At 44.1% G+C, this 13,353-nt stretch overlaps 1 protein-coding gene across 6 annotated transcripts in view; it reads left to right on the top strand.

The window, feature by feature from the left end:
• Nucleotides 1-75: 75 nt before the first annotated feature.
• The window catches only part of LOC137372959 (NADH-cytochrome b5 reductase-like), a 44,926-nt gene continuing 31,648 nt past the window's right edge, over nucleotides 76-13,353 (top strand). For 3 of the 6 annotated variants that reach the window (XM_068037530.1, XM_068037529.1, XM_068037525.1), the window contains exons 1-6: nucleotides 82-237; nucleotides 3,633-3,809; nucleotides 5,422-5,579; nucleotides 8,375-8,462; nucleotides 8,709-8,813; nucleotides 10,120-10,323. In XM_068037530.1, coding sequence (XP_067893631.1) covers nucleotides 208-237; nucleotides 3,633-3,809; nucleotides 5,422-5,579; nucleotides 8,375-8,462; nucleotides 8,709-8,813; nucleotides 10,120-10,323 — 762 coding nt within the window. In that variant the 5' untranslated portion in view covers nucleotides 82-207. Of the gene's footprint in view, nucleotides 828-2,338; nucleotides 2,420-3,632; nucleotides 3,810-5,421; nucleotides 5,580-8,374; nucleotides 8,463-8,708; nucleotides 8,814-10,119; nucleotides 10,324-13,353 lie in introns of all 6 variants that reach the window. The other 3 variants (XM_068037527.1, XM_068037528.1, XM_068037526.1) reach the window with 3 other exon arrangements.

The raw sequence follows: 13,353 nt of genomic DNA, 5'->3' as shown, positions 1-13,353 counted from the left end.
ACCATACAGATTAGAGGTGATGTCACATCCCGCCACTGAGAGGAGAGAACATGTACTGGGTGGAGTCAAAGGCGGCAATGATAGTAATGGTGGGAGTTGTGAGGAGTGAGTGATCTAGATGTTCGCTCATATTCATTGAGTGCTGATATCAGGTGTAGGACGACTGGCTGCTTCTTTCCCTATCTAGTTTCGGCTGCGCTACTGTAAATGCCGTGCCAGCTGATACCAGCTAACTTAGTGAGCACCTGTCTTGCTTTGAAATGTGATTTCCTTTTTGTCTTTCCTTGGGCTTAGTATCATATCTAGGCATTGGAGCACTAGTTTTAGTATTGTGAGGCTTAGATTCTTTGCTTTATAATTTTCATCGAGAAAAATTGAAAGAAGAATGAATTTGCTTTTTCAAGCATTTTTCACATTCTTAAGGTATCCATGCACGTACGTCAAAGCCAATTAACTGCTTTTGAAGTGCAGTCGCTTATTTTGCAGGAAGCAAGGCTGTCAGTTGTGCATAGCAAGGTCCCACATGCAGGAATGAGGAATAAATGTTGACCAGCATATCAGGATAACTCCGCTTTGATTAACGTGGGATCTTTTGGGTGTACGGTAATAGGCCGATCCTATTTTGTTTTTCATTTATTGGGGTGTTGCTGGCATTTATTGTCAATCCCTAGTTGCCCTTGAGAAGGGGATGGTGAATTTTCTGCTCAAACCACTGTAGTTCTTTGTAGCAGTTGAATTCAGTTGAATGGCTTGCTAGACCACTTCAGAGGGCATTTAAGAGTCAGCAACATTGGTTTGGGACTGGAGTCTCACACGGTTGAGACCAGGTAAGGACCTCAGGTTTTCTTCCCTAAATGACATTAGTGAACCAGTCAGGGATCCCTTATTGATAGCAGCTTTTTATTTTCACATTTTGAAATACTGAATTCAAATTCTCATAGTGGAATTTGAACACTGTTCCTCTCGGGCTTAGTCCAGTAAGGTAACCATTACTCTACAATACCTAATTTTTAATATCTCATCTGAGAGACAGCACCACTCATTACTGCATAGATGTCAAGCTACATTATGCACTTAAATACTGGAGTGTGGCTTGAATTCGCAACCCTCTGACTCAGAGGTGAGAGTGCCACTAGTGGACCAGGCTGACACTTCGGAAGAAAAATTATTAATCATTAGTCAGTTGTCTGCAACCGATTAAATATTGGGACCCTGTCCAGCATAAGCAGAAATGTTTAAGCTTCATGCCAATGATTTTGCATTTGGAAGTTAGTTATGGATCAGATAATTGTTGACCAGGATGCCTTAGTAACATTAATACACAGATTCACAGATTTCTGTCTTGATTGATCCTAGCTACTGACTGTATCCTCTCCCTGGTAACTGTCTGAGGCTGAACCAAACAGTTCCCATCCTTGGTGTCATATTTGACCCCGAGATGAGTTTCCAACCACATATCCAAACCATCACTAAGACCACCAATTTGACCTCTTTAACATTGTTCAGCTCCGTCCCTGCCTCAGCTCATCTGCTGTTGAAACCCTCATCCATGCTTTTGCTACTTCCGGACTTAACAATTCTAATGCACTTCTAGCCTGCCTCCCACATTCTACTCTCCATAAACTTGACGTCAACCAAAACTCTGCTGCCTGTATCCTAACTTGCACCAAGTCCCGTTCACCATTACCCCTGTCATTGCTGACCTACATAGGCTGCAGGTTACGCAATGCCTCGAATTTAAAATTTTCATCCTTGTTTTCAAATCCTTCCATAGCCCCCCTATCTCTGTAATCTCCTCCAACCCCAGAACACTCTGAGATAGTTGTGCTCCTCTATAGGAGGCCATGCCTTTGGCTGCTGGGCCCTAAGCTTTGGAATTCCCTCTCTAAACCTCTCCACTTCTCTACCTCACTTTCCTCTTTTAAGACATTGCTTGAAAACTACCTCTGACCAGGTTTTTGGTCATTTGCACTAATATCTCCTTATGTGGCTCGGTGTCATTTTTTGTTTTATTGTGCCCCTGTGAAGTGCCTTGGGATATTTTAATAGTTTAATACAAATTATTGTTGCTGTTGTTGAATTTGTTAAATAGATGCAGTGCTGACTTTCCACAGGAAATGGATCCAATACTGACTGGTTCTGAATTAATGAAACAGATCCAATACAGACAGATCGTTAACTCAGGTGTACTGGGTTGTGAAATAACCCTGGTTCACCAGACTGATTGCTGGGGTGGCAGGACTGACGTATGAAGAGAGATTGGGTCGATTAGGCTTGTATTCGCTAGAGTTTAGAAGAATGAGAGGGAATCTCATAGAAACCTACAAAATTCTAACAGGACTGGACAGACTAGATGCAGGAAGGATGTTCCTGATGGCCGGGGAGTCCATGACCAGGGGTCACAGTCTAAGGATACGGGGTAAGCCATTTAGGACTGAGATGAGGAGAGATTTCTTCACCTGGAGAGTGGTGAACCTGTGGAATTCTCTACCACAGAAAGCAGTTGAGGCCAAATCATTAAATATATTCAAGAAAGAGTTAGATATAGTTCTTAGGGCTAAAGGGATCAAGGGATATGGGGAGAAAGCGGGAACAGGGTACTGAGTTTGGATGATCAACCATGATCGCATTGAATGGCCGAATGGCCTACCCCTGCTGCTGTTTTTCTATGTTTCTAACTGAGACAAAGTAGCAGAGCAAACAGCGAAGTACCAGAATGGAAATTATTAGATTAAAAAGTCTTATGCAGGCTGAAATGAGCAATTGCATTTAATTTTTGTCTCAGCTGCTCATTGCTCATTGTGCATGTTCCAAATTATTGTTCAGGCATCGAAGAAAATTTACTTGTTATGTGTCTCCGTCAGTAGTTAAGTTTGGTTTTAAAAAAAACTCATAAATTTGGCCTGTGTTTCTTGAACTCTGAGAATGTGATAATGAGCTCACCTAATCACTTACACTGCAATTCTATTTTTGAAATTGAATATTGTCCTGCTGTGACTTCAGTTTATTGAGTTTACATAATTATTACAATATTTTGTTACTCTTTGAAATGTATTGGTAAATAACTGCATTATCTAAAAATATATTTAAGAATGTAAATTAATGTTTACTTTAACCATAAACTAAACATGACTTGAAAACCATCTTTAAAAATTCTCTGCAGTTAAAAATATAAATCAGAATATAATTTGTGAGATCTGTGATGAAGACTTAAGCCATTGCATTGTAACAAGTTAAGGATAATTAGTCGTTTGGTAGTACAGAACTTGAGTATTGCTGAAAATAGAGACGTTGTCGAAGCTTTTTATCTTACACTCATCAGAACGATCCGCAAGAATACCAATGTAAGGGAAAACAACAACTTTATACTATATGAGAAGAGAGTGCTGATTGGTTGGCAAATGAACTCTGATTGGCACAACGCCCCTACCAATCAGAGTTCACTTGCCAACCAATCAGCACACTCTTCTCATACAGTATAAAGTTGTTGTTTTCCCTTTCATTGGTATTCTTGTGTATTGTCATGATGAGTACAAGACGAAAAGCTTCGACAACATGTCTCTATTTTCAGCAATACTTAAGCATAAATGCTATAGAGTGTCAGTTTTTTAAATTTCTATTGTATTTTGCAGGTGATGGCTGAAAATGAGGATGAATGGACTTCTCTTCGACCACAAGAGCCTTTGCCCACCCAGTGTTGTGGTACTGGGTGTAAACCATGTGTGTTTGATATTTATGACCGGGAACTCAAGCGTTGGAAGCAGGCAAAAGCTAAAGGAGATCAAAGTCTTCTCAGTCAGTGCAATGAGGTAAGTGTAGATTGGAAATCCTTCCAAAGCTGTGTGGTAAGTCAAAAACAGTTGCTGTTAAAGACAAATGCGAAGCTTCACAAATGCACCGCCCCCCCCCCCCCCGACCGCCTGCCCCCCGACTTCCCCTTCGCTATGTCCTGATGGAGAACTGAACAGTGTTGTACTGAACTATACAAACCAGAAAGATCTGAATTAGTACTGAAGTGAACCCTTTTGGAGTGTTTGAGTCTGATGAAGTCTGGGTGAGGCTTGATTTTGATGCCCCTGTCATGGGATAACCTGTTGCGAGTTGTCTAGATCCACAAGCATAGAATTCTCACTTGGATATTAGAGGGAAGTAAGAATCTGTGGATCTATACTCTGCTGAAAGTTTGCATCTTCAGGACAGAAAGGGAGAAAATTGGCAGAGAAAGATTGACATCGCTGCAATCCTCATGCCTAAAATGAAAGAATTTGCATATCATGTGCCTGTATACAATTAATAACTTCAGTAAATATCATTCAAACATAAGTCAGCTTTGTTAAGTTGAGAAACAGCTGGTTACCCCATTCATGCAATAACAAAAGCAGCATTGCACAACAAGTGACCTGAATGCAAAGTAGAGAAAATGTGGACTTGTCAGGTTAGTTGGAGTTTTAAAGCCAACATGTTCCAGAATTCACTGATGTTTAGGTCAGGGGTCACATTAGGGGTTGCTGTATGCAACACTGCTTGTTGGGCAGATCCGAGACCAGTGTCAGAAATAATGATCCTGGAACAGATCAGGTAGGGACTAGGGTACATTTGTACTGACATTGGACAAGTTGGGGGTCAGTGCATGTATTGCTGACCTTGAGACATGTCCAAGACCTGTGTATGCAGCACAGATTCTGGGATAATAGCCTGTTTATGTAATAGTACACGGGCACATTTTTAGGATTTGGGATGATCAATAATAAACATTTTTAGAACTGAAATTGTTTTCATGCCTATTAATTCTTCACAACAATCATAACAAACTTTCATTGGCACAGAATGCAGTTGTAAGGTCATACTGTTTGAAAAGAAACACACTGCTTCAACTTCCAAGAGTCATATATTGATAAAGGACATTGCTTTTCATCAGGACCATTTTTTAAGTGTAAAAGAAAGTTTGCTTAGACAGGTTAGAAGAGAAATAATGTGTGGATGGCCAAATGTGTATTATTGTGGCAGCTGTCTGAAATCCATCTTGATGCCAACACAAATGAAAGCTGTGGGCTTTTTTTTTTTTTAGATTAGAGATACAGCACTGAAACAGGCCCTTCGGCCCACCGAGTCTGTGCCGAACATCAACCACCCATTTATACTAATCCTACACTAATCCCATATTCCTACCGCAATCCCCACCTGTCCCTATATTTCCCTACCACCTACCTATACTAGTGACAATTTATAATGGCCAATTTACCTATCAACCTGCAAGTCTTTTGGCTTGTGGGAGGAAACCAGAGCACTTTTGCATCTCAATCTTCCATGTGTCAGCACAGGGCTACCCAAATGGAACAGAAATTCAATGACATTGGTTAGAATTAAATATTAATTAATAATAATTAATTATAAGATATCTTGTATCATGTCTTGTTTCAGTCAAAGCAGAATGACTTGCAGTTAATTGGAGCTGAGAAATGGAGTGCTTTTCAGATAGAGTGTGTGGAGCAGCAGACAGCTGACACTTATCTGTATAGATTCCAGCTGCCCAGTGGCTGCCATCTGGGGTTGACTGTAGGACAGCACATTGTAGCCAGGTAAGAGATCTGGAGAGCATTTGTAGATATTCATGGTATTAGTTATTCAGATCAATGCTGTGGGCTTGAAAACTTCCTCAGACAACACTGAGAACTACGAAGTGGAGTAAACGTAACCAGAGATACTGGCCCTGATTTTAACTTTTGTGCAAGAGGGTGGGTTTTGAGTGAATTAAAATTTCAGCCACTATTTTAGAAATATATATGTTGTTTTGTTGAACTGAAATCCTTGGAGGTGTCTCAGGAGTTATTGACTGCTGTTTTCAGATGCAAACTCTTTGTGTTCTTCCTCCTTAAGATCAGTACTCATTGGTATAATTAAATTAAAAGATAATATTATGGGAAACTGATTCTCAAGAATGTTACTCTGCATAGGCAGAGTTTATATGAAATATTTTATTCAAATTATAAATAGTTCAAATGGAGGGTTTTTTGGAGCTAATTTGGGCTATATTAAACTGAAGTGCAGAATTTTGAGAATATGTTAATGGCATCTTTTCATTACAGCAGTGCTGTGCTACTGATGGCAGCCCCAGCTTCACAGGCAGTGCTATGATTTTTGACCTACAGGAGAGTTTCTTCCATGTAGAGATGGTAAAAGTAATGGAATTGGAGGAGGCTAGGGGATAAGGGATGCAAGGAATTGGTCAGATAGCCTTATCAAAGATTGAGAAGCAGACACAAGGGGACCATGTGAGATGCTGAGATTAAGGGGATGACCAAGGATATGGCCTGGGAAATTTATAGGATGTGTGAAACTGAAAGAGGAAAGGAGGCAGGTGAATTGCAGAAAAAAAGGGGAGCTAGCAGAGATGACTTGAAATCACCAAGGCTGACATCTCACTCAGTGCAGAGGCTAAGAGAAGAGAAAGCAGAGGGATATATTTGGTGATGTTGGGCATAGGGGTAACAAATTCTAAAGATTTTGAATCAGAGTTGTGAGTAATGGAAGAGGGAGGAGAAACCAGAGAAACAGCGAGCTGCCTGTGTATGATTTGGAGATGAGCGCCCTGCCACAGCCATAATGATTTGGGCATAGCACGTGTTGGAAAGTGTAGCCAAACAGGGAGGTTTCTGTAAGGAGGAAGGAATCCTGTTTTGTCAGTGTCAGTGCCACCATGAGCAAGTGAATATTCTGGAGGGAAACATGGAGAGGGGAAGAAAGTGTTGTTTCAACAGTGGTGTTGGCCATGGGAGTGGGAGAAGAAGGTTAACCTTTTCATCGAATAATAGAAATTTTACAGCACAGAAAGAGGTCACTTGGCCCATCGTGTCTTTGCAGGCCGAAAAACCATCCTCTCATTCTAATCCCACCTTCCAGCATTTGGTCCATAGGCCGGCAGATTACGGCACTTGAGGTGCATATCCAGACTTCTTTTGAATGAGTTGAGGGTTTCTGCCTCAACTACCCTTTCAGACAGTGAGTTCCAGACCCTCACCACCCTCTGGGTGAAAAATGTTTCCTCATCTCCCCTCTAATCTTTCTACCAATCACTTTAAATCTATGCCCCCTAGTCACTTACATCTCTGCTAAGGTAAATAGGCCCTTCACCTCCACTCTATCCAGGTCCCTCAAAAGTTTGTACATTTCAATCAGATCTCCCCTCAGCCTTTTCTGTTTCAAGGAGAATAACCCCAGCCTATCCAACTTTCCTCATAGCTGCATTTTTCCAGTCCTGGCAACATCCTTGTAAATCTCCTCTGTACCTTTTCTAGTAATGAGGTGACTAGAATTGCACACAGTACTCAGGTTGAGGTCTAACCAATGATTTATACAGTTCCAGCATAACCTTCCTGCTCTTATATTCTATACCTCGGCTAATAAAGGAAAGGGTTCCATATGCCTTCTTAACCACCTTATTGACCTGTCTTGCTACCTTCAGGGATCTGTTGAATATTCACTTCAAGGTCCCTCACTTCCTCTGCACTTCAGTATTTTCCCATTAATCGTGTATTCCTTTTCCTTGTTTGACCTCTCCAACTGCATCATTTGACACTTCTCCGGGTTGAATTCCATTTGCCACTTTTCTGCCCATCTGACCAGACCATCAGTATCTTCCTGCAGCCTACAGCTATTCTCCTTGCTATCTACCACACGGCTTTTGAGAAGGCACTGGACAGATGGTCAGCAAGAGTAGAGGTTGGTGCAGTTGGATCAGACCTAACTCAGTGGTGAAAATGTCCTAGCAAAGAAGTAGAATCAGAGTCAACAACAACCGGAACAAAGTCAGCCAAGTCAAAGAGCATCCAAACCAGCAGTGCAAATGGCAGAAGTCAGACATGAAGGTGTCTGGAGCACTGGTGCAATAATGAGCCAGTGTCCCTCGTGAGGGCAAATCTGAGTCAGGTCTAACAACAGGTGAGGGGAACAGCACCAGGGTGGTGTGAAAGTGTACATACAAGAGCCAGGGGAGCTAAAAAGACCATAAAGGCAGCAGCTCCACAGGGAGAGCTAGATCCATGGTCCTTGGGATGCATGACAGAAGGATAAAATTTTGATTTTCGAAATCTTGAAAATTTCACTGAGTTGCAATAAAACAGGAGTAGAAAAATTCAAGGGCAGAGACTGTAACTTAATTGAAAAAGGGAATTGGATAACTATTTGTAAAAGAACATAAAACATTATGGGGAATGGGTTTAGAATAGATATCTCCAGTTAAAGAGCTAGTGCAGGTGCTATGGACGAAATTATGTAATTTTGTGGTGGAATTTCTGTTTGTTTAATTGAACATAAATTTGATCATCAAGCAAGGATTATAATGTAATTGACTCCAAGCTGTCTATTTAATTGAAAGGGGAATTGTGAATGGTCTGGAAGTTCAGAGAGCGTACACACCAGTGAGTCCTGTGGATGCAGAAGGTTACTTTGAAGTTCTGATAAAGGTACTGTGCCATTGCTGCACTATAGTCAGGCTGTTGCACTTCTGTTACTGTACTGTAATCGAGTAATTAATGAGGCGACAGATATTCTACGGTGCAAATGTATCCAATTTTATTATGTAACATATTGAATGCATAACACATAATAGCACTCCAAAGGTAATTCATGGTGTGAAGCAGTTTGAGTGGTCTCAATAATGTCACTAGGTGCTACATAAATGCAACTGTTTCATTTCTACCTTATAATAGATCTATGAAGAAGGATTAATGTCTCAGTATGTGAAGACCTGGAAGGAGTGGGATACTGTGTGGTGGCGAGGCCCTTTTGGAGGCTTTCCATACAAATCGAATCAGGTCAGTCACTCAAATTAGAATCTGCAATTCACAATGATACAATTCAGATGTTTGTTGCGATCAAATAGAAAGAGAAATAAACAGTTCCTATGATTTTTTTTCTTCCCTATCTCTCCTGAAGAAATTACTGAACAGTGTCTGTGAGCTTTTTAACAATAGTGAACGAATACGACATTAAAATTAAGGCTGCGTTTGCTGACAACGCAACCACTAGGTGGCGCTGTACTGACACATACGCAAATGCAGCCTGTTCCACTAAAACATCACAGTCTGTGACGTTCATGCAGCTGCCAGGTGGCGCTGCTCACATAATCATAGAAAGGCAACGTAAACACATCGCAGCACACAATGGCCAGAGCAAGCGGGCAGGTGAGCGGGGGAAGTAGAGAACGAGTGGCCAGAGAGAGCGGGCAGGGGGTGGGGTGGTGTTGAAGAGAGTGGGCAGTGGGTGTTGAAGAGAGTGGTCGGTGGGGGTGGGTGGGGAAGAGAGTGGGCGAGAGCGAGTGGGTGGGGGGGGTAGAGAGCGGGCGGGGGGGGGGAAGCGAGTGGCCGAAGAGAGCGGGGGTGGGGAGCGGGGAGAGGGCGGTGGGGTGGGGGGGGGAAGCGGGGAAAGAGTGGGTGGGTGTGGGAAAGGGGGGAGATCGGATGGGGGTGGGGGGGAAACAGGGAGAGAGTGGGCAAGGGGGTGGGGGAAGCAGGAATTCGGGGGGCGGGGAGGAGGAGCGCGCACCCGCACCTGTCGCCACCAAGGTCTTCGGCTGCTGTCTCCACCTCCCCGCTCTCTCCCCACTTCCTCCCCCGCTCTGTCCTCGCTTCCCCCCCGCTCTCTCCTCGCTTCCCCCCACCCCGCTCTCTGCCCACTTCCCCCCGCCGCGCTCTCCCTGCTTCCCTGTTACGCGATGACATCACCTGTGCATGCGCCAACCAGTCCTAGCAATGCGAACGCCGTGCACGCGCAGAGAGCAGGAGCCCATGTGCGCAGCTTGGCGCAGTCTGATGACGTCAGCGGCTGGCTGCGTTGTCAAGAATCACTTTGTAAAATTAACAATATCTTATGACAAATTAGTTTATGCAAATACAAAACAGAACTGTTCTAAAGGATCAAAGCTCTGTAATATTGCCTTGCTAATTGAGTTTGCAACCATTGACCTGAGACTGAAAGATTTCTTACATTAAAAAGGAAGTTTAAGTTTTTTAACATTGACAGACTAAAACAATAGAAGAATTGTACTAAATTTCTACAGTTTATTAATGTAAAGCTCAACAGTTTGCAGTGTTTTGACACCATTTGCATTGTATCTGGCAGTATGAACAGCTGCTGCTGTTTGCCTCAGGGACTGGTATAGCTCCAATGGTGCCTCTGCTCCAATATATCGTAGCAAATGAAGAGGATGAAACTTTTGTTACCTTGGTGGGCTGCTTCAGGACTTTCCACGATATCTACATGAAGCCTCGACTTCAGGAACTGGCTGCTTACTGGAATGTGAAGACATTGTTTGTTCTGAGCCAGGTAAGGTGACACATTAGTCCTGATTTTGCAGTCAGCGGCAAAACGACACCGCTCTCCGCTGATCTTGAAGAAAGTTGTCCACAAAGATCTAGCAATCTCTGTGCTGTGGACTTTCCCTTTCCCAAAGTCAGTTTAAATCTGGTGCCAAGTCAAGGGGATCTTCAGACATCCAGCAACAGTAATGTTGTCAAGCAGAATAAGCAGCCAATCACATTGAAGCAAATGAGGAAGTGAAATCCACTGATTATCCATCACTATTTAGAAAGTTTACAGAGAGCAAAGTAAAGGTTGGACATACATATCAGAAGCTGAAATGGCATAAACAATCTTTAATTTTTTTAAATTATATGTAAACTCTATGGAATTTTTATCATAATGGCAAAATTTGATGTTACACAACTATAAAGTTTTCCAGGGCCAGGAGATTCTTCAGCAGTAGTTATGACTTAGTATGTTGTTAAAGACCCAGTAACACCTCATTAACAAGGCATAAGTTTTTACATAAGTTTTTTTAACAGTGATATTACAGTGTAAAAGGGGAAATTCTTGTCAGTTCAGTGATTTGCAGCGATTGCCTCCTGCGGGATCTTAATCAGCACATCCTGTGAAGGAGCAGGGAATTGCAGACGGCAACTTCTGTATTTTTGCATTTAACTGCATATGTTCAGATGCCAGAAGTTGCTGTCAGTTTCACAGTTGTAATGAAGGCAAATGCTGACTGTGTTGCCCCTTTTTACAGCCACAAAATCTGAGCCTTTGAAGATTAATACATTAACACAGGGGTGTCCAACCTTTTCGCTTGGGTGGGGGCACATTACAATTTTTGTCCTATATAGGGGGCCGGTGAGCAGATTGCAGAAAGATTAGATTAGATTAGAGATACAGCACTGAAACAGGCCCTTCGGCCCACCGAGTCTGTGCCGAATATCAACCACCCATTTATACTAATCCTACACTAATCCCATATTCCTACCAAACATCCCACCTGTCCCTATATTTCCCTACCACCTACCTATACTAGTGACAATTTATAATGGCCAATTTACCTATCAACCTGCAAGTCTTTTGGCTTGTGGGAGGAAACCGGAGCACCCGGAGAAAACCCACGCAGACACAGGGAGAACTTGCAAACTCCACACAGACAGTACCCGGAATTGAACCCGGGTCGCTGGAGCTGTGAGGCTGCGGTGCTAACCACTGCGCCACTGTGCCGCCCATAAAGGTATTAAAAAATTTATCTTGCTATTAATCAAACCAACAAATGTGCATTTTTGTGAAGAAACTTTAAATGAGAAGACTAATTTATTGACTTACTTTCTCGTCACTATATTAACACTGATTTAGTGAGAAGCCTGGCATTGTTTTTGCTTGCATAAGTAGCCAATTTCTGCCCGCACACCTGATGTGGCAATGCAGAATATTCTGGATAGATGTCCATCTGTCAGGAGAGATCTTAATCTCTTCCCACTCCCCACCCCCCCCCTTCACTGTGCGCTCTCTGTGTATCTCTCTCGCTGCGCACTCTCAGTGCATTTCTCCCAACGCTCTTTTTGTGTGTCTCTCTGGCTAGAATTTATGTTTCCCCTCCCTTCACCCCTGCAGGAATCGGCTGGTGGCGAGGGGGGGGTTGCAAAATTGGGTGGGAGGTAGGTGGGGGTCATTCCCGATGCCTTCATGCCCCCGCTGCAATTTTATAAGAGGCGGCAGCAAGAAACAGCTCGCCCACCTCAGGCCAATCAAGGCCCTTAAGTGGCCAGTTAACTGCTACTTAAATGCCTCCTCCTGCCACCGCTGGTATTTTACCAAAGGTGGGCAGGCGGCCCTGCCCTCTAGAAGGCCACCAAGTAAAACCTGGTGGCCTCCTTGTGAGCTGAGGTGGGGGCATCTTGTGCCCCACGGAGAGCCGCCCCCACAGTCCAACTTCCCCCACTGCACAACACTCACCACCGCCATCCCCCTCCCCCCCAACCAACCAACCCCGCCCCCCCACCCCAGAGACTAGCATTTTTCCGGGGCTGTATTTGCTGACAGCGCAACCACTAGTTGGCACAGTCCTGGCACATGCACAAATGGTGCTGCTCAATTTTTCACAGAAAATAAAACCAGCCTTAAGCCCAAATCCCCACAGTGGCTATGTTTTCCGCCTCCATCCCACCCCTAACAGTACCTGTGCTAATACAGAACCAAAATAATCTAATTGTAAGGCATATTTCAACTCACCCTTTGTATGATGCTTATTATTCTAACATGTTGGTTTTGGAAATTGATTCATATGGCTTATCCTCTTGCACAATTACAGCAGTGCAAATGGATTCTGGGCTATAATTCAGATGGAAGCCATCATGCTTCTCTTCGCCGCACCCTCCTGTGCCCGTCTGCTCGCCACTTCTCCCCCCTTGGCCACTCACTCCCACCCTCGCTGCTTCCCCATCTCAGCTGCTCACTCCCCGCTGCCTTCCTCCCGCCTCCCCAACCGCCCCCCCCCCCCCCCCCCCCCAAGCCATGGCTGCTCGCTGCAGACTTTGTCGCTTCCTTCTTCTTGGCCAGGGACTCCTGCGTCGCCCCTTCACCCCTCGGCTACTCTGTCCCCGCCTTGCCACTTCGGTGGCTCATTCCCTCCCCAGATCGGCCGAAGGGGGATCCAACAATGCAGGAGCAAGAAGCTGAAGGGAGGGGTGGGGTTGGGAGCGAGGGGCTGATAGAAGGCAGGGGAGGTGCTGCCTGTTCCAGCAGGCAATGACATTTTAGAGCGCATGCACGACTTAGTCCTGGCAAGCCAGGTGCTGACGTAGGCTGAGTATGCACAGCACCACACTAGAAAGGAACAGTTCTGTGCATGTGCACAGCTGGGAAGACACTGATGACTTGTCGCTTGGCTGCGTTGTCAGGAGTCACTGTTTTTCCGGGTCCGATGTCCATAATCCTTCTGAAGCTGGGTGCAGTCCAGCTGGTCACTGCTCCTGCTGGCACTGCTGGGACTGAGAGCTGCCGGCCCGCTGATTGGCTGGCAGCTGCATTAGGCGGAACTTA

This window comes from Heterodontus francisci, chromosome 8 (genome assembly GCF_036365525.1).
Source record: "Heterodontus francisci isolate sHetFra1 chromosome 8, sHetFra1.hap1, whole genome shotgun sequence".
NCBI classification, from domain to species: domain Eukaryota; kingdom Metazoa; phylum Chordata; class Chondrichthyes; order Heterodontiformes; family Heterodontidae; genus Heterodontus; species Heterodontus francisci.
The sequence above is the reverse complement of the archived record's forward strand: the minus strand, read 5'-3'. Positions and strand labels throughout refer to the sequence as shown.